This window comes from Martes martes (assembly GCF_963455335.1).
Source record: "Martes martes genome assembly, chromosome: 9".
Lineage (NCBI taxonomy): Eukaryota > Metazoa > Chordata > Mammalia > Carnivora > Mustelidae > Martes > Martes martes.
Window position 1 is genome coordinate 103,521,539 of NC_137896.1, and position 23,652 is coordinate 103,545,190.

General features: G+C 47.1%; 1 protein-coding gene across 5 annotated transcripts in view; it reads right to left on the reverse strand.

Moving 5' to 3' along the window:
- Window positions 1-656: 656 nt before the first annotated feature.
- The window catches only part of BCL2L11 (BCL2 like 11), a 43,811-nt gene continuing 20,815 nt past the window's right edge, over window positions 657-23,652 (reverse strand). For all 5 annotated transcript variants that reach the window (XM_080813039.1, XM_080813037.1, XM_080813038.1 and 2 more), the window contains 2 exons: window positions 14,856-14,965; window positions 657-2,500 (listed from right to left, as the gene is read on the reverse strand). In XM_080813039.1, the coding sequence (XP_080669165.1) occupies window positions 2,402-2,500; window positions 14,856-14,965 (209 nt within the window). In that variant the 3' untranslated portion in view covers window positions 657-2,401. The remainder of the gene's footprint in view (window positions 2,501-14,855; window positions 14,966-23,652) is intronic.

A 23,652-nucleotide genomic window follows, 5' to 3' on the forward strand; every position in this document is an offset into this window, starting at 1 on the left:
GTTAGGCATACCTTCTTCCGCAGGGAGGCGGCGTGATAAACAGGTACGTACAGTACAGAGACATCCAGTCATCTCTCTTTTCAGTCCTGGTGCAACTTCCTGCTCCTTAATACTACAAATTCATAGAATCTCTGATTTCCTCACAAGCTGCTTCTGTGGCCAGCCCGGAGGCCAGGCGGCCACTGAGCCAGAGGTATGCCAGCACGCAGCCCTCGGGCACCATGCCCAGGGAGCTGCAGTATTGAAGAAACAGAGTAAAGTGCTCCAGTCAGAGAGACTGGCACCGAGTATGGAGATCCTGGGGGGGGGGGGGTGGGGCTGGGGGAGGTGCCCAGAACCAAATACGTCTTTGGTGTGTGTGTGCCCAGCAGGTCCACCACTGTCTTACAACTGTGTGGACTTCACGACCCTACCGAGGGGTTCGAGACACGTCAGGAACACAAGTTGAAACTCAACATAGCTTTAAAAATATTCAAGACCCCAACAAGACTTTGGGGGCAAAAGAAAATCCTAAAAAAGGAAGAATATTTGGAATCAAATATCTCTACCTAATGGAAAATGCGTATATGCTTTAGATATATACATACATATATATGTATATATATATATTTATATGGAATTATCAAGATAGAAACGGATTTCCCCACTTAATTACGTGAAAACTCTGGTCCTCTATGGGCCCAAAGCAAAACAAGAACGACTGGCACTGCTGACTTGTTTGAAAAATGTTTTCCTCTTAAAAAGCCATTTAAGGATCTGGGGTTTCAAAATTTGGAAGTTTTAGGGTTCACGAAATGATCTCTACCTCTCCTCTTTCACTGCTTCCCGATCTCTCTTGGGTCTCCCCGAATTGTTTAACTGCCTTTGAAATGACAGACCAACTCATGGACCCTCTAGTCGCGGCACCCTTCCCCAGGCAGATGTGGAGAAAAGAGCTTGCCCAAGAAAGGTGGGTGCACCAGGCGTGGTCCAACAACACCCAACTGTCCCGAGAATAACGGAACAAGACAGACAGACATCTGTCAGAGGCTGAGAGCCCACTTCAGAATCGGACTCCAATGCAGTGTTTTTACGGTACGGCTGAAGGCAGAATTAGGCCTTCGTTCAGAAGTGGATTTGGGGGGGTGGGAACCAAGCGTCAGGCATCAAAGGCCAGATGAACCTGGAGTTGTATGAAAAGCCTGGAAGCCTAAGAAACAGCCGCCTAAAGCCCCGCCCGTGGTTTGCGCCAATTCCCACGAGGGCTGGAGCTCTGACACCTGCAGTCCCACCAGATCAGCGAGCGGGCACGTTCACCACCTGCGGCCCCTGCTGACGGTGCACCTGTGACTGCGGGTGAGTCTGCAACCAGAGAAGCCCACAGTGCCGAGGGGCACGGTACCTGTCTGTGCTAGTACTGCTATTCCTTCTTCAGAACACCTGTAAATGACGAGCCCATTAAAACCAGTGAAAACCAACACCATGCACGTCCCAGTGAATAAGCTACCGACAGACAAGCCAATGGGGTTGTGGAGGTCACAGGCAGATCCTTATTCATGCTCTGACCCAGTTTCCTTTCATGATGAGAATACGCTGGACCTCCTGTGTGCATCGGCCTCCAGACAGACCAGAGGAGCATCACAAAAGGAGACGAGGAAAAATACACGAAGAGAGTTTTAAAATTTTGCCAGGGATGCAACTGAATTTAAGGAGGTAAGTAAATATTTACAAAACGGGAGTGGCATAGCAATACAGGCGGACAACAGACCCTCTGCCCCTTTAATTGGTTTTGTTTCATAAGAACTTATTTGGTATTAATGATTAAAAAAAAAAAAAGCACGTCAAAGAGCCAATGGCAGGGCAGGGAGGGGGCTATCTCATACCTCTCCCCTTTAAAAATTCTGTACAGTAATCTCTAAAAATAAACTAAGGCAGCTTTATCAATTAGCTGGCTCAGTTTCCACTGCAGAGTTTACATAATCCTCTGAGTAGGCAATAGGTTCTTAAAATTTTAGTACAAAAATCATTCACGAGTTGGTTAAAAAGTTTCCACTTCCTTTTTGAAAAACCTGTTCTTATTAAAGAAGGTGGAAAAAAAACCCACACCGTGTGTAAACACCATTCTTGCATAAAATCCTGCTCCAAAGTTATCATGATTTGTACATTTTTTTTTTTAAAGACTCCTCCCTCATTTACATTCACAACAAACTTCCATCAGAAATTCTGCCGTGTGGTCAACAGAAAGGTCAAGTCCACGTGCAGCGCAGCGTCCTCGGATCGCGTCGGCCGGCCTCCCCGCACGCCCTCTCGGGGGAAGAACCGCCAGCCGCACAGCAACGGCACCCCTTAGCCGTGGTGCTGGGCTTGTTGGTCGGAACCAGCGAAATGTCTGCACACATCTGGCCCCGCGAGGAACCCGTCGTCACTGCAATCTCCACACCAGGCGGACGATGTAACGTAACAGTCGTAAGATAATCATTTGGGGGTGGGCTTCGGCTGCTGGGTAGTTATTCAAAAAGACCTGAAACAACAACAGGAAAGCTTCTTAGTTTCTCAGCCCTCATGTTATTTTCGGGTGGGGGAGGCCTGTCTTTAAGGGAACCACCAGTCCCACTGTCGCAGCTATGGAGGGGCACCCCTTTGCGAGTGCGGAAGCTTCCCAGCACGGGTCCTTCCCCTGAGACTGCGAGGCCCAAGTCCTTCCTACCTCCCGCTACGGAAGGAGCAGTATGAGCAGCAGCATGCCGACCTGCTTTACAGAAACCAGAAGAATGCTTGCAACCTCAAAGACAATCAGTTTGCTTCTGTAAAAACACACCTATTCTTTCTACAGGCAAGGTCATCACTGGCCAGAATGGCCTCGATCTGCATCCACCTGTGTGCAGGTGCTGAGGACAGCCATCCCCCGATCCACGGGGGCTGGCGTCCTGTGGGAAGAGGTCGGGATGGAGGGGACAGAGGAGAGGTGTGAAGTGACTGTCTCACTACCCAGGTTATTAACACTCAAATATGCGGACTCCCCCAAGGGTGAATTTCTGGTAGCGCTAGTTTACTTGAGAAACCAGTGATTTGGGGTAATTTGTCCTAAGAAGCTATATCAAGTGGTGCACCGATGTGTCACGAAGCCTCTGGCTGATGGGGGGGTGGGCAGCTCTGCTATGTAAACACGGGTGGCTCAGCGCAGTGTCCACGGTCACATGCACACACAGGCGGGGTCAACCCCCATCTCCCACCCCACATGGGGAACAAAGAACAATTAAAATTTTTTAAAAAGGCATCTCTGCCAGTGACCACCCTGTTTACGACAAGTGGAGAAACCATTTGAAAGGAAATTGCCAGATGAAAGGTCTCAGGTCCTCGGGTCTGCTGCAGGGCCCATCTCTGAGTTCTAATCCATCCTGCCAGTGCGTGTGAGGGGGCCATTCAGAGCAGCCAAAGGCGGCAAAGGAACACACCTGCCTCTACTCCAGGAGCTACAACCCGTTTCACGATTCAGGTCTGTAGCCCTCGTTTCCTCAGTGAGTCATCGACGCCGGAGACCAGCTAGCTCTCCACAAACCCCCTTCTCCCTCGGGCAGGTGAAGTTTCCAACACACCACCGTGAACCCAGGGGCCACGAGTGGGGCTGGGAATGAGCGTCCCCCGCCACACGCAAACACTGCCCGCAGACACCAGCTGCGAGCGGACGCCCTGCCTGCGACTGTTTACATGAGCTCTCGAGCACTGGTCTGACAGGGCGGGATTGTGATAAGGCCTGGGCATTTCCCGTTCTCCTTCCATAACCAGACTGGAGGAAATCAGCTTTCTGTAAGCGATTCCTGTACAGGCGCTCCGTAACCACAGTCTGTGATTTTTATCTGTTTTACACACAAGATTGCTTTGTTTTGATTTAACTTTCAAAATTACTTTGGTTTTTCTGTGTGAGAATAATTTAGGGGAAGGTTAATTTTAGTTGAGACTAATATTAATAGGTTGAGAGAGGCTTATTCAAAATAAAACCACGACTTACTAAAATGAAGAAAGCATGCACAGGGCTAAGCAATCTCTTCAAGGTGGGAAATCTTGTGTCAGCCAGGTGTCACTCCCAGCCTCGGTAAGACAAGAGAATGGGGTCAAAGTGACTCCAGCAAGGGGACAGGGCCACGTTAGGGACAGATCCCAACTGCTTCCACTCAGCTCATTTTATGTTCCAGAACTGACTGTGTCTGACAGGAGAAATCCCCCACCTACCCTTTGAGGACATCGGGTAGATGGCAGCGGCCGTGACGGTTAAGAGTCTTATCACAAGAAGAGTCTTTCCAGGTTCTTTAGAGTTCTGCTTGCATCTCAAGTGTAAAGGACGTGGAGGTGTTCAAAGGAAGCTGGGGAGGAAATTCTGGCAACAGGAACACCCAATCTCTGAGCAATAAGATGCTACAACTACTCAGTTAGGAAGGACAGCAGGACGCCTACTCTCTCAGGCAGCGCGCGTGACAACATGGCACACGCTTTTTGCTTTTAAGCCAGCGAGAAACTGCTTTTGGACAACATTCAATGGAGGAAGCCATTACGACTGAATTTCAAGGCCACGCCAGTCCCGAAAACCCTTGACCACTGGCATAGCTGGGTGAAGCTGGCACAGCTCAGCGTGTACGGCCTGTCGCTCCGAAGCAGCTAGAGGACAGGCAGCCCCTGCTTCCCGCAGATTCGCTGCCCTCTAGCACCTGCAGCCACACGCATTGGCTCATTCACAGCAGCACACGGTAGGTGCCCGGTGATGCCAGCATGGGGCAGGAGGCACGGGCGCCCAGCCAGGCCCCGGCCAACAGCTCCAAGCACACGTCAGCACAGCCAGCCCGAGATCTCAGTCCTTTGGCCTCCAGAACTGTGAACGAACAGTTCTGTTGTTCAACACCCCCCTCCCCGTGGTACTCTGTTATGGCAGTCTTAGCAAAGGAATATACCTTCTCATGCTTAATGAACATTCCTGGTTCCTTCCCTCTTTAAGAAAACACTTCTTAGATCAGAATTGTGTAATGCTGTTTTATGTTAATTCATAAAAGTACTTTAGGAAGATATGTTAATGGGCTGCATTTGGATAAATGAGATTATTTAAAATAAATATACTACTAAGTACAAACAATTTATGCATTATAGTGATCTCTTCTGCTCACACTCGCGCATGCGCACACACACACACACAAGAAAAACACAAGTGCTTGAAGTATAGGGCCCCATCCTGTTGGGTCTTTTATCTCCATGGTTTAGATCAGGAACTATATCCTTTGGGGTAATTGACTTTTATGGCCATCCCATGTGTCCAGAAGAGGACTCCTTCAACATTCAGCTTTCCCTCCAGGAACTAATTCTGACAGTCCATGCTCCTGTCTGGGTCAGGGACTGCAGCCCCTAGTCCTGCTTGCACGGGGCAGGGAGTGTGCTGGGGCCTGCCTCGGAAAGCCCGCATCCACTAGGCTCGTTGCGAAATTCCTCTTGTCATCAGCAACAAGTGCAGAACAGCAATGCCCAGCCCAAGGGCCACCGTGAGTGCTACCAACAGTGACAGCAGTCCGTAAGAAAGCCATAGCTGCTGCCCTGCTCCTGGAATCAGGATTCAAGTTCCCTCTTTGCAGGCAAAGAACACATATGCATTCCAGGAAAATGGGAGGCTTGTGCCGAGGTGGAGTCAAGATGCAAGAAAAGTGCGACAGCATCTCTTTCTATGAAGCTTATGCTCTGGTGAGGAACAGCCATACAAATAAATGGGGTAATAGGACAACAGCAATACACAAGGTAGATGAAATGGCAGAGAAAGCAGTGCCCGCCAGAGAGGCAAGCGGGGCCACGGGATAGCCAGGACAGGAAGACCCAGAGCTGGGACAGGCTTCCCTGCTGGAGACTCAGGTGCGCTTCTTGGAAGATCTGAGAAGTGTCCCTGGAGACAGTGTTGAGAGCATTCAGCAGGGGATCCCCAAACAGTTCCGTTATGTCCTCACTAGAGGACATGGGCTCAACCTGGGTGGCAGCTGGGGGTGGGGCTGTGCCAAAGGAACGCCCTTGAGTGGGGTCCGGGCAGACTTGCAAGAAGCTGGGGCCCCCTGAGCCACCACGGCCCTGAAACACAGGACTACCTCTGCCTGCAGCAGCCAGGCACAGGACACAGCACCAGCCTCCACAGAGGCGTCTGCACGAGGACCGCCTTCAACTTACACTTGAGAGGAACAACCAAGTATCAGAATTCAATTACTATCGTAATATGAAAATAATCCGAGCAGAACACCCTCGCCTGCCCAGTCCAGGGAAGCAAGCATGCAGATGCAAGAGACCCTGAGTCCGGGGTGGTTGGGATAAGCACCGCACAACCAGAGAGCACAGCTCTGGGGCCAGCTCTGCTCTCCCGCAGGCAGAGACGAGCCCAGCCTCTGAGAAGCCGCATGAAACACACCAGGCCTTCAGACTTGGGGTGCCCTTGCCCGGGGTCCTGAAGAGTCACTCACTGCCACCACTCAACAAAATGACATACCACACACCTTCTCAGTCTTCACAACGAGCTGTGGGCCAGTATAACTCTCTTCCACATTTCACAGACGAGGGGACAGACCAAGCTTGTAGAATCAAAATCAAGTCAACTCAGACTTCAGCATAAGAGCTCACTAATCCACACTCCAAAGGCTGGTCCAAACCCCACTGGGCCAAAGGACTCAGAAAGTACAACACATATACGTTTGGCATTACTCAAGGGAGCTTAAGCACAAAAACCACAGATGGGCACAGCATAAAAAACATGAAAGTTAAGAGAGATAAGAAATGACATTAAGAGAGACTTACCCTGGGAACCAGGGCTGAGGTCTACTGCCAGAGAGCCAGACTTTGGGTAAGAGCTTCCTGGCAGTCAAAGTAACAAGGGAAACACGGCCTGATCTTCACCATTATACCAGAGAGCTCAAAAGCAAATTCTAAGAGACAAATGAAAAAGCAGGAATACCTATAGAACTCTGAGACATACAGCAATTTTTAAACTTGCTCAAAAAACCCCTTTATTGGGGGACCTGGGTGGCTTAGTGGGTTAAAGCCTCTGCCTTTGGCTCAGGTCATGATCCCAGGGTCCTGGGATCAAGTCCCACATCGGGCTCTCTGCTCGGCGGGGAGCCTGCTCCCCACCCCCCCACCTTTCTGCCTGCCTCTGATCTGTCTGTTAAATAAATAAATAAATAATCATTAAAAAACCCCAAAAAACAAACAACAAAAAAACCCCCTTTCTTACAGAACTTCAACACTGAATACCTAACAGGTCCTTAACTTTTTTCCTTCCTTTTTAAAAGGATGTAATCTTTGAGTGGTAACATGTTAGAAGAGACAGAATTCCGGACTGTGAATTCTTTTCTCTCAATTCAATTCTCTCAATTGAGACTGACAGGGAACATCTGCCCCAGTCGGCAAGCGGGGATGTGTCACGTGAGTGTCTGGGTGGTGTCTGGTCCCCTAGGGGAGGTCGCGGCATCTTCCAGGACATGGATGGGTGTTGTTGCCATAATTCAAGTTGACTGGGTGGGTGGGTGGAGGGGGCAGAGCAAGCTTGAGCGATCCTGATGGAAGACCACCTCTATGCATTCATAACCTCCATCAACCTAAATAGTATTTTACATGACAAGTGACAGAGGCAGAGATCAGAGAGGAAAAGGGCCCACCACGTGGAGCATCTCTGGGAAGATGCGGGGGTCTCTCCACCTTGGCCCAGATTTTAGAGTAGGTTTGACAGCCTCTTGCTTTCAGGTGTCAGGCCGATGCTGCAGCGCTGCCCAGATTCACTTTCTATTCATCACCACGGCAACGGGGGGATTTGCATAGCTTGTGCCTAACTCACTCTGATGTCAACACAGCTGTGGAAAGGGTGCCAGGAGCCCTTCCCCCAGAGCCTTTCCCACAGGCTGAGCAGGAGGGAGCTCTCCCACCTCGGGAGCAGTGGCTGACCTCCCCAGGAGGGGCAGTCACAGAAAAATCCCATCTGTGTGAATCTGCCTCTCCTTTACTTCTGATGCATCATTTCAAAGAAATTATTATAGCTCAGACTTTCCGCAGACCAAGCGCTTCCCCTGCTGACTTGCAGTCAGGTCCTGCATTCCCAGGGTTTTCTTTGGGAAGCACGGCGCACAGCCCTCTCCCAGGCAGATCTCTGACTCGCTGGCTCTCTCGGACTGTCGCCCGGGACGTGTGGCGCTGCATGGGGACCAACCACAGAGGAGCCAGAGATAGGTGGGGGTAGGCGGGCTCCATCAGACAAAACATGAGCCCCGGAGCAAGAATACACCGCTCCGAAATGCCCCAGCCCCAGAGAACCGCTGCTGAGACGTAACGCACTGTGACCACAGCCCCAAGCGCTCTGCTCTGGTTCAGCTGGGAGAAGGCTAGCGAAGGATGGTGAGAGCGGCTGCAGACTGCAAGCCTCGCCTCATGTGCATCTTCATTTCCTCCTCCAGAGATTAAAAAACCCCAGACAGACCTCTCTGAAGTCCCCCTCCGGGCACCTGCACCTCTGAACAGTTCTGTGTGAATGGTCCGGGTCCTCCCCACCCGCCGTGAGGCAGGCGTGCAGGTGTACCCACCTGCCACAGGCGGATGGAGCGGCAGCCGCGGGCAGCACGTATGGACACCACCGCACCCAGGGTGATGCCCACCCAGCCATTGAAACACACCCCAGCGCCCCAGCCCCGTCTCCTGTTTGTGCACACCCAGACAGCACGCATCGGTAGGGCTCAACACAAGCAGGGTGCTGAACAAGTGAACCAAGTCAGCAGCATCTGTCTCAACTCTGAAGACCAGCTGAGAAATGTTTCAGTTCTAGTGCAGAGAGACCCCAGCATGACGGGCTAGCGATGATAGCAATTTCTAGCTCCATCCCTGAATGGGTCCCTGTGACCTTCGCCACATCCCTAGGAGGCTGAGAGAAAATGGGGCGCCTAGAGGATATAATGGATAAAGTAGGATTCAAGGCCTCACCCCAAAGTTCTCACACTTGTCCATGAGCCCTGCTTTCCTGTAAGATCACACTTTATCCCTGAGTCATGGAATGCCCTCCTCCAGAAAACCTGCCATCCACAGTTGCCATCGGGATCAGCGGAACCACGTGCTGTCCCGAAGGTCTCAGGGAAAAACACGAAGGGCTGAAGCCATAGGAAGGAGAACTCCTGGGTCACACAGGCTCCAGTGACTCTGCGACGGGGGCATTGGAAGGCTTCTAAAGCCACAACCCTGAGCTCCCTCCTCCAGCTGGAAGGGAAACACTCACCGAATCTTCAAACTGTGTCACAGATCAATGACGGGCACTAATTCACTTAAGCTGCTCACAACAGTTTTTGCTATGAAAACTGTCATTTTATCAACTTGTGGGCGACTCATCATCTCATGAGATGGGTCTAGCTTTAATGTACTATTTCATATGCTGATTTTTCACTATTCTTTGCTCAAACAGTAACAGAAAGTGGCTCATTTACTAAGCTTCTATGTTCAATTATTGAGGGACTCAAAGGAATGTTGTCAGAGAACACACATCTCGGGGTTTATGTTCAGGTTATGCTATTCCCAAACAAGATAGCTACCGATTAGATCTCTCCCCCTTGTACATTACCTATGGAACAGTATCATTTATAAAACCAGGAATCAGACAGCACAGGGAATTCACGTCCTGGGAAGGACAGCAGAGGAAGAGTTCAAGTTCATGTATTGTGTATGAAAATGCAAATGGGTGACACTTCCATTAAGCTTTTGTTTCCACCTAAACCGGTCTGTGAGCCACCTCCCTTTCCCTCTCTACTTTGTCTGGTTTGGTGCTATACTTCAGTTGGCCCACAGTTCAGTCTACTCATGCCTGCACATGCCTGGGACAGAAGAAGTAGGAAGCAAGCAGTATAAACAAAAGATACACTGTTTCTTGGGATCAAACAATGAAAGGGTTTTCATTCACTTCTTGGCCCATCTAGAGGGTCTGACGTAGCTTCACATGCTGCTGCTCAATGCAGGCCATGGCCAGGACATCCCCAAGTCACTGTCAACCAAGAGAAGTCTACCTGTGCACAGAGCAACCTAGGCTGGACATCCTGACTACAAGGCCTGGGGGAGGCCACCAAAGGTAAACGATGGCAGCCTTGGTAATGGGGAAGATGGGAGCAGACATGGGGTAGAGGATGGGTCTAATTACCCCAAGAGCACATGTTCCAATGTTCTGAAGGGCCCAGCACATGCTCCACAGACAGGCCTGCACCCTTGGCCCACGGCTAAGAATCCCATCCAAGTGGACCATCCCCTTAGAATGGGCGGTAAGGACACAGTGCTCCATGCCCCACCACTCAGCTGAATGTGAGCCACTCACCCTCTTCATAAAGCTCAAAACAGAGATCTAGCTTCTCTGAGAAATCTTCTTCCCTACAAGTCCTCTGACTTCCACTCTCCCCAGCAATCCTTGAGCCCGGACATAGGGGTGGGGTGCCGAGTGGGGCTGGAAAAGTCACGGCACCGTGTGGGTGTAGGCCATTCAGCAACAGTTGCCTTCTGGTAGCTCCACCACCTCCACGGGCCCTTGGATTTTGTCTTGGAGCATGTTCTAGATGTGCCTGCATGATTGAGGCCCTTTAATGCTGAAGTGACAGGCGAAAACACACCAGAGGCCCACCACTGGCCAAATCTGTGACAATCTGAGGATCAAAGTAAGTACCCAGGATAATAATGCAGAGGAACCTACTGAATTAAACAGGGACCCATGAATATAGGCCGATGAAAGGGATAAAAATATAATGGGGAAAGGAAGTTGTTCATCCTCTACACACACCTCCTTCCCATTACAAATGGAAACGTGGTGGCTTTAGACTGGAAGGTGCCAGCTTTGACCAGAGTCAGCATCACCAGTGACAGGGCCAACGGACTCCCCATTGAGGACCTGATGGGAGAGGACACGATGTCGCCCCTGCCATACTCCTGCCCAAACACACAACTCAAATCTTATCCCAAGGAGACAACAGACAAATCCAATCAAACTCAGGGAGAATCCATAAAATACCTGTCCTGACCCTTCAAAAATGTCAGTCACAGAGACGGGGGATTAGTTCCAAATCAATGGCATCAAAGCAATAAGATAACTAAATTTAACACATGACTTTAAACTGGATCCTGGGCCAGAAAAAAAAAACTTTTTTTTGTTACTATAAAGGACATTTTTGGCACAACTGGTAAAGTTTGGATGAAGTCCACAGATTACATAACAGTACTGTCACACTGCTAATTTCCTGATTTTGAGAATTACACTGCGGTTATGTAAGAGAATACTCTTATTCTTAGGAAACACACATTGATGGATTTGAGGGCGAAAGAACATCACACCTAGCATTTATTCCCGGAGTCCAGAAAACGACACGTGCACAGGTATAAAAGGGGGAGAACATTAAAGCAGATGCGGCAACACGGGAATGGTGGGGAACTCGGGCGGCAGGTAGAAGAGGGTTCTTTGTACCATTCTTGCGACTTTTAGATGGGAAGTCCGAAATTATTTCAAAACAAAAAGTTACAAAAATACATCAGACTTGGAGCAGTCAAACTTACCAGACAGAGGGGGACATGGGTCGCTCTGCCCTGGCGGGGTTGTTTGGGGGCAAGTACACGGAGTCACAAAAGAAAAGGGGAACATGCACTGGGACTTTGCGCTCACCTGTGCCTCTCACACCTCCTCCTTCAAGGATTCAGACTCCACAGCTCCGTTTCATACGCTTCCCCACTGCCCTTAAGTGGACTGAACACATGACAACTACACGACACCTTCCTCTATTGCTCTAACTGAAAAAATGGGAAAATATCCTGTCAGGCTTTGCAAGGCTCATGGCAGTAAAAGACCAACACTTTAGAAAAGGTACTGTAATAGTATTAAGCAAATAAAGACACTCAATATTTAAAATGCAAGCAACCATTATAAAGCAAGGTGGGGCTGTACACCACTCACCAAGAAGTGACTCCCCTTTGTGAGACAGCAGATGATTTGAACGCGTGACTTTCCACTACTGCCTCCCATTTCTTCCCCAGATTTCTACCCCCAGTGAATGGACACTGTAGACTCTGGATTACTTTTAACCAACAATATCAAGAGGCGTCTGTCGCTTTGGGGGTCACTGCATCACTATCCAGAATCTGGTGTTTGGAATGGGCAATTCATAAAATCTGGAGAATATATTTGCCTTCATTATAGAAAAAACAGGTTATAACCTAGAGTCTGTCCTTATGCCTCCCCCAATATCCCCAGTCTACTTAGAAAGCTAGAGTCCCTTAAATTATTAGTGACTGCATTTTGACATTGGTTCATTTTTTTTTAAGAGATGCAAAATAAGGTTTACAACCAGAAAACAGTGTGATATTGCAATGAAATTAGCTTACATTTATTTTACCAAAAGCACTGAGAACAAACAGGTTGCATCTCATTTGAATAGACAGGGCCATGTCCAATATCCTCTTAAACATTAAACTGTGAAGTAACCCTGGGAGAAGAGGAGGGGAGGAAGGACATAATCTGCCAGACACTGCTTCTCTCACCTCCCATGGACAGACAAGGTAATGAAAACAATCCCACAGCTCGTGTCCCATTTGCATGGGACTAGAACCATCCACCTCTTTGGCCTACGCTGTGTGCCCACTCCCATGCCACAGCTGGCCCAGGTGTGTCTATCACTGACCACACAGGCCACCATGGAGGTGCACCAGGTCCATCTGGGTCCATCTGGGCAGGCCCAGGGTGAAACATTAGAGAGTCGCTGATACCCTGTGTAAAGTTTAAAGAGAAACTTACACATAATATCATTACAAGACCTCAAGCTCTGTGGCCAAAGTTCTGATCTAGTTCCTGAAAGTGGAGCTGTGTGGGTTCTTGTCGGTGTCCAGGGTTTCTGGACTCTGAAGGCACCAGGGCCCAACAGCCTCCTCTCTTTTGGGCAGCCCCATCCACGTCAGATCTGGCCTAAGGACGTCTACAAACTCCTTCAAGATGCAGGAGGAGGCAGACCCAGCACGCTGGTCAATTCGCTGCTTAGGCTCATCGTGAGAGGCCACTCCGCCATCTTTTCCTGCTGAATTATGGCCATGTCCCCCAGAATCAGCCTTCCCACCCCAGCAGGAGGTCATCATGAATGCACTGGGGCCCTGCTTCTGGCCAGTCTCTCCTGGCCCAGCAAGAGGGTCAAGTCCAGTCACACACACAGGAACACCAAAATCCCTTCAGGAAAAGCACGGCAAAGGAGCTGGGGATTGGGGGAAGTGTAACTCTAGTGGGAAATTATGAAACAATCAACCTTCTAAAAACAACTGCCATTTCAGAGCTAGGTTGAGAAGGAATTTATACACCGTAAACGGCAGAGGCAGGATACTGGATATTCTTGCCAGCTAAAGACGGCCACATTAAGAGATTCCTAAACCCATTCATCAATGTGACAGTTCTCATTTAATGATAGAATCGTACTATAGCACATTTCCCATCAAACTCACACACACACGTGTGCATGCATGCACGTACACACACACACACACACACACACACACACACACACACCCATAGGAAGGTATGAGGAGGATCCAACGGGAGTTTTCAGAGCACCCCTGGCTCCTTTACAGGGACCCTATACTGAAGGACTAAATGAGGGACCCTCTGCAAATGGGAGGACGTTTCCATGTGTATAAAAAAGCCTGAAAGGCATTACACGGACAGGAAAGCAAGAATGACTCAAAGCAATTAACACGTAACATCCACTAAACTAAGCGACACTTAGCTAAAAAAGAGACCAATATTTAAAACAGAACGCAAATATTGGGGTATTCTAAGCATGACCTCTCCTTCCAGAGGAAAAAAAAAGGTAAAAAAAAAAAAACTCAAAGGGATACTTATATGAAGCTATAATATTCAGAAAAAAGGAGCCACAAGACCAGTGGCACAGTAAGAAAGAATGGTAGTAACAATTATAGCTTTTTCTACAAAATAAGATGTGTCTTCTTTTTGGATAAATCAATAGGGATATCCTCATACTTGGTCATTTGGAAAAATGTAAACAAGCCAAAATTATATCAAATCTTTGCTAGTGTGCCCTTTCCAGGAAGTACTCACATATGCTCATAAAAGCCCAAACTCCCGGAGCTGAAGCCCACACATTTTGGAAGTCTTCGGTGGGCAAAAGGTGTTCAAGTGGTAATGGCTACTGCCAATGGGCAAAATCAACAAAATATACTGTGTCTGAAGAAGACAACATAGGGTTTTTTTTTTGCTTTTTTTAAATCAACAGAATGCCTTACAATGTAAGTGGCAGTCAATTAGGGGTATAACATTTTTATGCCCCAGGTCCCAGACCCCTGGTTAATGGCCTGCTGACAGCACCATGGACTGAAGGGGTGGCTCTCCTGCTCTGACAGGTCACCCGTCAAACTCCAGGGGTGCCGTTACAGGACTACCTCGGGCATCACAGCCTCTGGCTGATTAAAGATGGATGGTTTAGTAAGTCTTTACCTCTGATCCCAACGGCCCAAAGGGAATGCAGAAACCCTCTGTACGGATTGAAAACTATGTTACTGTTTATGTGGGAATACATCAAAGCAGATCCATAACCTGTTTCTTAGCATGGACGCTTTAAGGTCTGTGCTAATGAAATGCCTGTGCCCCCTTGTACCATATTCTATTTCGTTACCGGGACTTGAATTCATCCATAAAACATTTTCAAATGGAAAACGGGAAAGGAGAAACAATGGTGGGTCACACATAGGCAATAGCTCACATTTCCCAAGTAAGCGCAGAATTATTACTAGTCATCTTAGCGGGAAGGAAAAAAAAACAATTGTGGAGAGGGGGAGGGTGTGAGGAAAAGGAGTAAATAAAACATCATTACCCTCCTTGGGTAATATGCATTAAACTCGTCTCCAATACGCCGCAACTCCTGTGCAATCCACATCTCCGGGCGCATATCTGCAGGTACAGCCTGAGACTGCCTCCTGGAAGCTGCATCAGAACAAACAGAACAAAATCACATTGTTTTCCATAGATCATTTAGCACGTTCTAGAAGCAAGCCCATCTCACACACTCTGCTTTGCTTTTAGACTCTCCCTAACTTCAGGACTGTGCACGACGTGATGGTGGGGAGGTCTGCTACCTCAGTTTGGTTAAAGAGTAATGGACAAAGAACTGATTTTTTTCAAAACCAGAGACTCGGAATTATAAAACCTAAAAATATTCTGGCCAATGAATGAGCATGCTTCCATTTCAAGACAAACGAACACAAAAGTGGTATAATAAAGATGACACCCTCCCCCGCAAAATCATACTTGAAACACAAAGGAGAACATTAAAAAAATCCAGGTTGTTGGTAAAGTCACTACACCTTAATTCAAGGTAGAATTCCTAAGGAAATGTCAAACATCACACAGGAACAGGGATGAAGCGGTGGTCCTATTTCAATCTATAGAGTAAGAGAAAACCTGAGAACAGCAAGCTACTCGAATGAGCTCGTTTCTATGGCAGCAGGTGCAGCAACCCCATCCTTACAAGTGCTACCCCGTGCCCAAATTAAGACATACCTGTGAGTTCTGTCTTAGTATTAATGGAGCCCACAAAGGTGGATTCAAATCTGCAAACCCCACACAGGGAGAGGAAATGTTCTGGGTAAAGGAGCAAATGCATTTTTGAAAGAAGAAAAAAGAGGGAGGTTTGCCTTTTCATTAAGCTGTCACTAACATTCACACCCAGTCCCCCCATCCATTTGTTGATGGAAAGTCATGTGAAGGGGAGCAAAACAGGAGTCATCAAAAGACCCTAAAAGGCACCAGGAAGATGGCATTCTCCATACTCCAGAGTGAACAGTCCAGCATTGCAGGCACAAGAAAAGAGATGAGGTTCTTGGGCCTGTGACTTGTTAACTCACTGCTAGCAAGGACACGCTGTAGTCACAATTAGACACACGGGGTATGTTCTGACCACAGCAAAATATTTAAAAACCTGAAATGATCAGATTTTGCAATCCTAGACATATGGTTTTCTGTTTTGTATTTTCGTAAAAATATTTTGTATGTGGGGTTTCTAAATTTTATGGTTGTAAATAAATCTGATGTTGATTCATAGCTCTATAAAAGCACTTAAAAGCACACTCTGAAAAAAAAAGTTTTTATGAAGTCTTCTCAAAACTCTTGTCCCATCTTCTTTGTCTCCCAACCCTTACCCAAAGGAATCCAACAATGATGCCCACAAAGAGGGAGTGCCTGAGAGAGGGTGGGCATGGAGTGTGTGTGTATGTGTGTGTGTTGTGTGTGTACACTCGTGCAGATGTACATGCGAGGAATGCACATGGGTGCTCTCCAGAATTATCTGTGCTCTGTGAGTAAGACAAGGGGAAGAAAGTTTCTAAAGAAAGCCCTAGGAGAGAACGTGAAGGCTGACCACAGAGAAACGTCTAGGATAAGCCCCTGAATACACCCCCAACCACATAAAAAATTACTCTGGCTGTATGTTTGCCACACAGTTTTATCATAATTCTGTAAAAGCCTATTAAAATTAAATTTTAAATGGCCAAAACTGGCAAGAAACAGAATTTCAGGGTAGATGTGATGCCAGGTGGTGATATAATAGCTCACTTCCTCCTCTTGGGTTTATAGTGCTTTGGTCTGTCACAGGTCCCCGATCATTACTATTCCTTTTATACTATCAGCAATCAAGTGGTTTTCCCCCCAACTTTAGATGCCGTTAAAAAAGTCAACTCACCCCTGAGAGAAAGGAAAGCTCTTTTCTTAGAATGCCTACTATACCTCAGAGCCTGAAGGTTTGGTGTGAGTCATTTCATGCCATCCTGCTCTCTGGGCCTGCAGGGACACAGCTGCCCCATCCACAGGTGACCAGACTAGCAAGCAGACACCGTATGGCCGCCTCACAGCTACTGCCACATGCCTCTCCTGGGTTTCAGAGCCCCCACTTGTCTGTCACTACGCAAGGCTCTCTCGAAGAGTAATCTGCTCTCAGGGGCGCCTGGCTGGCTCAGTGGGTGGAGCATGTGAGTCTGGATCTCGGGGTTGTGAGTTCAAGCCTCACGTTGTGCATACAATTTACTTAAAAACAAAATAAAATTAAAATAATAAAAAAGGGTAATCTGCTTTTAATCCTAGAGTCAGAAATAAAAAAATACCAATTATCCAAAAAAAATGTGTGAACTATAGACAGTGTGACTTATAAAGATGGTAAGACAGGCGAAAAACACCTGGAAAGTTACTCAGTGTTTAATCAATCAAGACATTCACTAATGTACCCAACGACTGCAAATACCCCTGTGCCAGACACTATTCTAGGAGGTGCTCTCTGCACAGCAACCACACAGGACAAGCCCTGCTCCGGTGGAGTTGACATCCTCGCGGATTAAATTTTGACACTTAAATGTCAAGTTTCTCTGGACATGACACTTGGAAAAAAACTTGGTATCTGTTATAACACGAAACAAAAATAACTCCAGCAGTTAATTTCCCCCAACCCGGAGATGAAGCCTACTGCCTTCTCCTTCACACCCTTACTTTACTTACTCTGTGTGTGGTTTGGAAGGTTCTGCCTGGCTTACGCCTGGGCTGGTAACCATCAAAGGGGTCAGTCTTGTGTCAGAAGTTAGCTTATCATCCAACTAGCACCTAGTGAACATGTCAACCTAGCCAGCAGCTAAGAAGGAAATATGGAACCTTGGTGGCCAAACTCAACGTGTTCTCAGAGATAAGTGCTCTGCTGTATTTTGGGAAAGGAGGCAAAGGAGTTTCTTCTCTAAGTGTTTCTTCTCTAGGCAAGAACAGTTTGGTAGCTTAAATAAATGTACAGACGCAAACATACCCACGAAGTCTGTGGCAGTGAGACACAGGGTGGGAGTGTCTGTGGGAGGCCCAGGAGGCCGCCCACTCTCAGGTTTCCTAGGCAACTCTGGTGCAGTTGCTCCACAGCCCAGACCCCGAGAACACTAAGCAACAGGCAAGGTACCTCGGGGACGTCCTAGAGTTTTAAGGAACCCAAGATATTGGATCAGACCCATCTAAGCAGACACTGACTGGTTAGAACAACAGATCAGAGCTCTCTAACTGTACTTAGGTGTATTTTTGTTTAAGCTAACCTAGATGAGTAACAACACCATCTAATCCAACAACAACACTAGAAATTAACTTTTGCCAAGGAGACTGATCTGCCTGGACTACTCTAATACAGCACGAGTCACCATTTGTCTTTTGAAGAAACTGGGGGTTTTTGTTCTTGTTCCCTGAACTCTGTTAAAGCTAAAATGACTACCATTCATCCTGCAATAAAACCTACCTAACATGTACACAGAGTAGACAGCTTATTTAAGACAAAAATTCTATTCTGAATATCCTAAAGGGCATCCCTATTCCTGTATTTTAAAAGGGTAGTCTTAATCTCAGTATGAGATTATATATATATAATCTCAGTATATTTCAAAGATAATTTCCAAAGTGACCAAAATATCTTCTCTTTTGGGGGTGGGGGAAGATTTTCTCAACCTCGTCACTAGTTTAATCTTAGTGACTGTCCTATTTGGCCTCATGTCACACAAGAACTCACCGGAACAAAAGACGGGGGTCAGGCTGACCCTAGAGAATGAGTCTGTTGGCCCCATGGTAATGCTGGTCAAAGCTCAAAGTCATTTGCTTAATTCTGCGCCACTGTCACCCAGAGCGTGAACCCCCACAACAGTGAAGGATTCAGGGTATGGTCTTCTAAAAGGTGCACCTGAAGCAGGTGGGGCTCAGGGGCAGGGAATACTCAAAGCCGATCTAACCTCAATGTCCTAATTCTACCCAGATACTGACCCGACTACACCCATTATAACAACATAGTCCACCTATCAAAAAGATAACTTACACTTACATTTCTCGTCTGTAAGTATCAAGCACAAATATTCAACTTTCTATCCACAATGTGTTTCACAATCATAAATGCAGATACCTGATCAATAAAATGGGTCTGTACTTCAAACAGAAACTCTTATTACTAGTCAAGAAGATAAAAATTTTAGCTTATAAGGCAATTTTACATGCACATAAAAAATTCTCCAAAGGAATAATTCTGGTGAGATGTATTTTGCCCATTAAAAAATGTAATTTCCGCATTTAAGAAATCAGGTCACTCTGTGAACCTGACACTAACGCTTAGGGGAGAAAAAAAAACAGAATAAAATATATACTGATCTAAATGTAAAGCTACCCCAAAGCAGTAACCTAAAGCCCACGGAAGGCCAGCTCGTATCCTACAAGCACCAGACTGGCCTGGGGGAACCTGCTAGGTCCAGATTTTCTAACCAAAGCCATGAATCAAAAATAAAACAACTGTGTCAGTCACAGGCAATTCTGTCAAAAGCGTGAAATACTTGCTGAATTTTCATCAAAACTCTTAGAAACAATCTTTTGAAATCCAGAATTTACTATACCATTATTTCCTACAGAAAAAATACTGAGGTCTAATTAATTCATTTCTCTATACCAGTGTTGGGGGAGCAGGGAGGGAAGGAAAGGAGGATTTTTTTTTTTTTAAGATTTTATTTATTTGACAGAGATCACAAGTAGGCAGAGAGGCAGGCAGAGAGAGAGGGGGAAGCAGGCTCCCTGCTGAGCAGAGAGCCCGATGCGGGGCTCGATCCCAGGACCCTGAGATCATGACCTGAGCTGAAGGCAGAGGCTTTAACCCACTGAGCCACCCAGGCGCCCCAGGAGGACATTTTTTAATGTCAAAGAACTTTGAGTTATGCAAAGACGTGTGGTATTTAATTAACAGATTGTTCTGGTTCCACTATAGAACATTTTCCAACCCATATGGTAATTTCAAATCTTAGACGCTTAGCAATTGAAAAAATTAATGTCGTGGTTAAGTGGCTGATAGTGAAATCAGGCTGGGGCTTTCAGAAAGGGCTTTCTGTAGCACCGTCAGCTAAGGTGGGAAAATGGAAAAAAATAAAAACAAAAACCCGAGATTGTCAATTCATAATGAGCTCTACATCAGCCAAACCGAACCTTCTGATTTTTCCTGAACGCTCACTGGCCTGCACCCCACTGTTACCCACAGCAGGTGTTAAAGGAACAAAGGTCCCATCACAACACCACTGCCACCGTTTCCACACCCAGCTGTTCTGCTCTGTGAGGGTGCGGAGAAACACCCCCGTGTGGGGCATGTGTGTGTGCTGGGGGTACCGTGTCCTACATGTGGGCTCATTCTGAGCAACAGGATTGGTGTAGCTCTCACTTCCGGGGGGCGGCCACTATTCCACCTGGTGGGTCCCTACTGGTATTTCAAGTGCAGAACCAGAAACCAAATTAAAATTCACAGAAATACATCACACTGTTCTGTTTTCAGATGTTCGGTAATCCACAAATACTTAGGCAGAATCAAGATTAGATTTTAAAGTAGTCAGCATGAATTAAGTTTTGAATATGTATCCAAGTCAGAGCCGAGGAAGGATTTCTCAGGCTCCGAACAGATATGGAATGTATGACTTTGAAGGCATGATGGTTTTTATTTTCAACACACAGCAGATCATGCTTAGACAAGCACACATTTTGCCTGGCACTTATCAGGAGCTGTGGGGGCCTTTCCTCTCAGCGTCTCAGGGTCATCCATCTTTATTCCCTGAGTAGAGTCTTAATTTAACCCAAAACCATAAGGACCCTCTAAAGGACCATTTCTCTGTTGGCTCTGAAACCAGTGCCAAACCACTTCTAAAAGAGAATTCCAAAAATGTTCAGAAGAAACACCGCCTTTGCAGGTGACCGTTCTTAAGCGCGACATTCATTTGGGAAAATAAAAATTCTGGGATGTCAACTCAACCTGACAGTCTCCTCATTTAACCGAGTATCTTCAGAAATATCTTTATCAAGTCAAAGCTACCCACAAGCTTACAAGAGGAGAAAGGACATAGCCAGCAGGATGGCTAAGTGATCAGGCCCACATGCCCCGGGATTCCCAGTTAGCCATAGAGGAAAGAGTGACTGCCACTCTAGTAAGTTTCACTGCAGATGATGCTATAAGAATCACCTTTAGAAACTCCAGTGGTTCTCAGAAATGAGCCAGAACCCAATCTCACCGCATGTACTCCCCTATCTGTTTCTCCCTTGCATCACTTTATTTGTTGATAAATCTTGTGTCAGTTGCACCGGGCCCCTGGAGGATCATGACAGCAATGAGAAATAAAACACAGTGATCGCAGCATCAGTGCTCACAAAGTCCCTCCATCTGTTTTCCCCCGGTACACACTGGTGTCAAGCCTGGGCGGTTGTGTGGTGAATTCAAGACCGTACTTTACAAACATCTGCTCGAAGACAGCACCACCACAAATAATGAAGTTCAGGAGAGGAAGCCAGTGTTTTATACTTACTCCTTTCAGTGCGTGTTGCCCATGCTTTCATGTGGCCTTGAGTAAGAAAGTCAAAACAAGCTGCCCTGATCCACTTCCAGGCTGACCATTTGGAAATTGCCAGAAAACCACCGCTGTGAAGCTGGACAGAAGTCTGGAGACCAGCATGCATCATCTCTCCCCTTCTACCATTATGTTTCTTACAAGGAAATTCGAATCTAAGGCATTAAGACCAATGTGTATGATGCCTCTTCTCTCATTGACTGTTCAACATCAGAAGACCTACTTACCCATTTCACATGAGCTGCGCGCCCCCCCTCAACACGTGTTCCCAACTGTACTAGAAGCCAGTGACATGCCAGCAGCAAACCCAGACTGAGTTTTTAGGTCTCTGTCCAAAGACATACCTGCCAGCGCTCAATCAGAGCAGAAGTCCAGCATCTCAGGCAGGTGGAAGACCCGGCACAGGGGTCGCCTGGCCTCGGTGCCCACTGCCCGGTGGGTAGCCTGCTTTTTCCCGAGGCAGTGCGGTCCTCACTGAAGGGCATTAGCTGCTACAAAGTGCTCCCTCATAGGAAGCAGAAATGTCCCCCTTCCAACTTCCACCCCAATCTTGCTTCTGTCCCCTGGGCCTAGAAAGACAACCTATGGTCCCGTCCCTCTCCATCATTATCTTCTCTTTTCTTTTCTCTTTCTCTTTTTTAAGTAGGCTCCATGCCCAGTGTGGAGCCCAGTGTGGGGTCCAAACTCAAGACCCTGAGATCAAGACTTGAGCTGAGATCAAGCGTTGGGTACTTAACCGAATGAGCCACCCAGGTGCCCCTCACCTCTCTTTAATTAAGGAAGCTGCCACCACGTGCCCCAAACCTGGTCCTGAACCAGTTCCTTCCCCGAGCGTTCTCTGGCGAGCAGTGGGAAGACCCAGCATCACCACCCCAGTCCCCCTTGGCATGCTCCAGAAGTGGGCTGCCAGAAGAGCGCTCGGCGGTCTGCACTAGGTCTGATGGGGGCCGGACACGGGATGCTACTGCTGCTCTTTGCTTTCCCTACACTGAGCCGAGCCGCACCTGGTCTCTCAGCTTGCAGCTCCATTCTCTAGTCTTAAATTCTGCTCAGAGGATTACAGGGGATTTGACTGTGCCATCTTATTTCAAAAAACAAAAATAACCCCCAAACTAGGTACAGTCAAGTGAAAAGCAGCTCTGAGCTTGCTTTAAGACAGAGACATGTACCCAATGTCCCTTCTACTGACAGTGCAGGCCATCTCCTATCCAGACAGCAACCACAAAGAAAGAAGTGCTCTTTGGAGATCTTTTAAAAGTAAATACACGACTCTGTACATTAATTCACGTAAGACCGTTCCTTAAGAATAAAGTGTTAAAAGAACTTGAAGTTACTACCTTTCAGTAACTTGTAATGTTATACCTAGCTAAAAATTGGGGAGGAAATGAAAATTTAAACCACAAATATAAAAATTCCTGACTACAGAGTTAAGTGTGGCTTCCTTTATGAAATGTAACACTGGCAGCAGGAAACAGGTGATAAAAATCTCTTCTAATTCAAATTAAGCCCTTAAAATTACTGTATTTCATCTCCGTGGTAATGAAGACCAAGACTTGGAGCCAAAACAAGAGTCCCAAGAAGTTACATCTTGAGCAGTTTTTCTTTTAATTATTTTTATAAAGATTTTTTATTTATTTGACACAGAGAGAGCCCAAGCAGGGGGAGCGGCAGGCAGAGGGAGAAGGAGGCTCCCTGATGAGCAGGGAGCCCGATGTGGGACTTGATCCCAGGACCCTGGGATCATGACCTGAGCCAAAAGCAGATGCTTAACCAACTGAGCCACCCAGGTGCCCCTTAGGCAGTTTTGAATCAAAACTTCAACAGTTGGAATTTACAATCGCCATCCACCAAGTAAAGCACTAACCTGTTAGCACAGATGTGTGGGCAGTGGTAACACACCAGAAGTCTGAGGTGCATTAAAAGCTTCTCCCTTACAACAAATTCAGGAAAGGCAGCTATCTCTTTTTACTGCACATCATATGAGAAAACAGACAAACTTGACACCTCAATTCCAGACGGTCTTTGGTGTAATCACAAAGATGTAATTGTTGTGCGTGGACACTTAACGGTTTACATATCTGTCCTTAACAGACTGACTCGGGCTGGGTGACTCCTCCCTAGAAAACTCAAAGCTTGTTCGACCTGATTGAGCACAAGCACATTTAGCCTGAAAGTATGTGTCCCACCTCTAAGGGACACAGGTGAACACATGCCCTGCATGCCTTTTGTAGGGAACTCAATAATAAACAG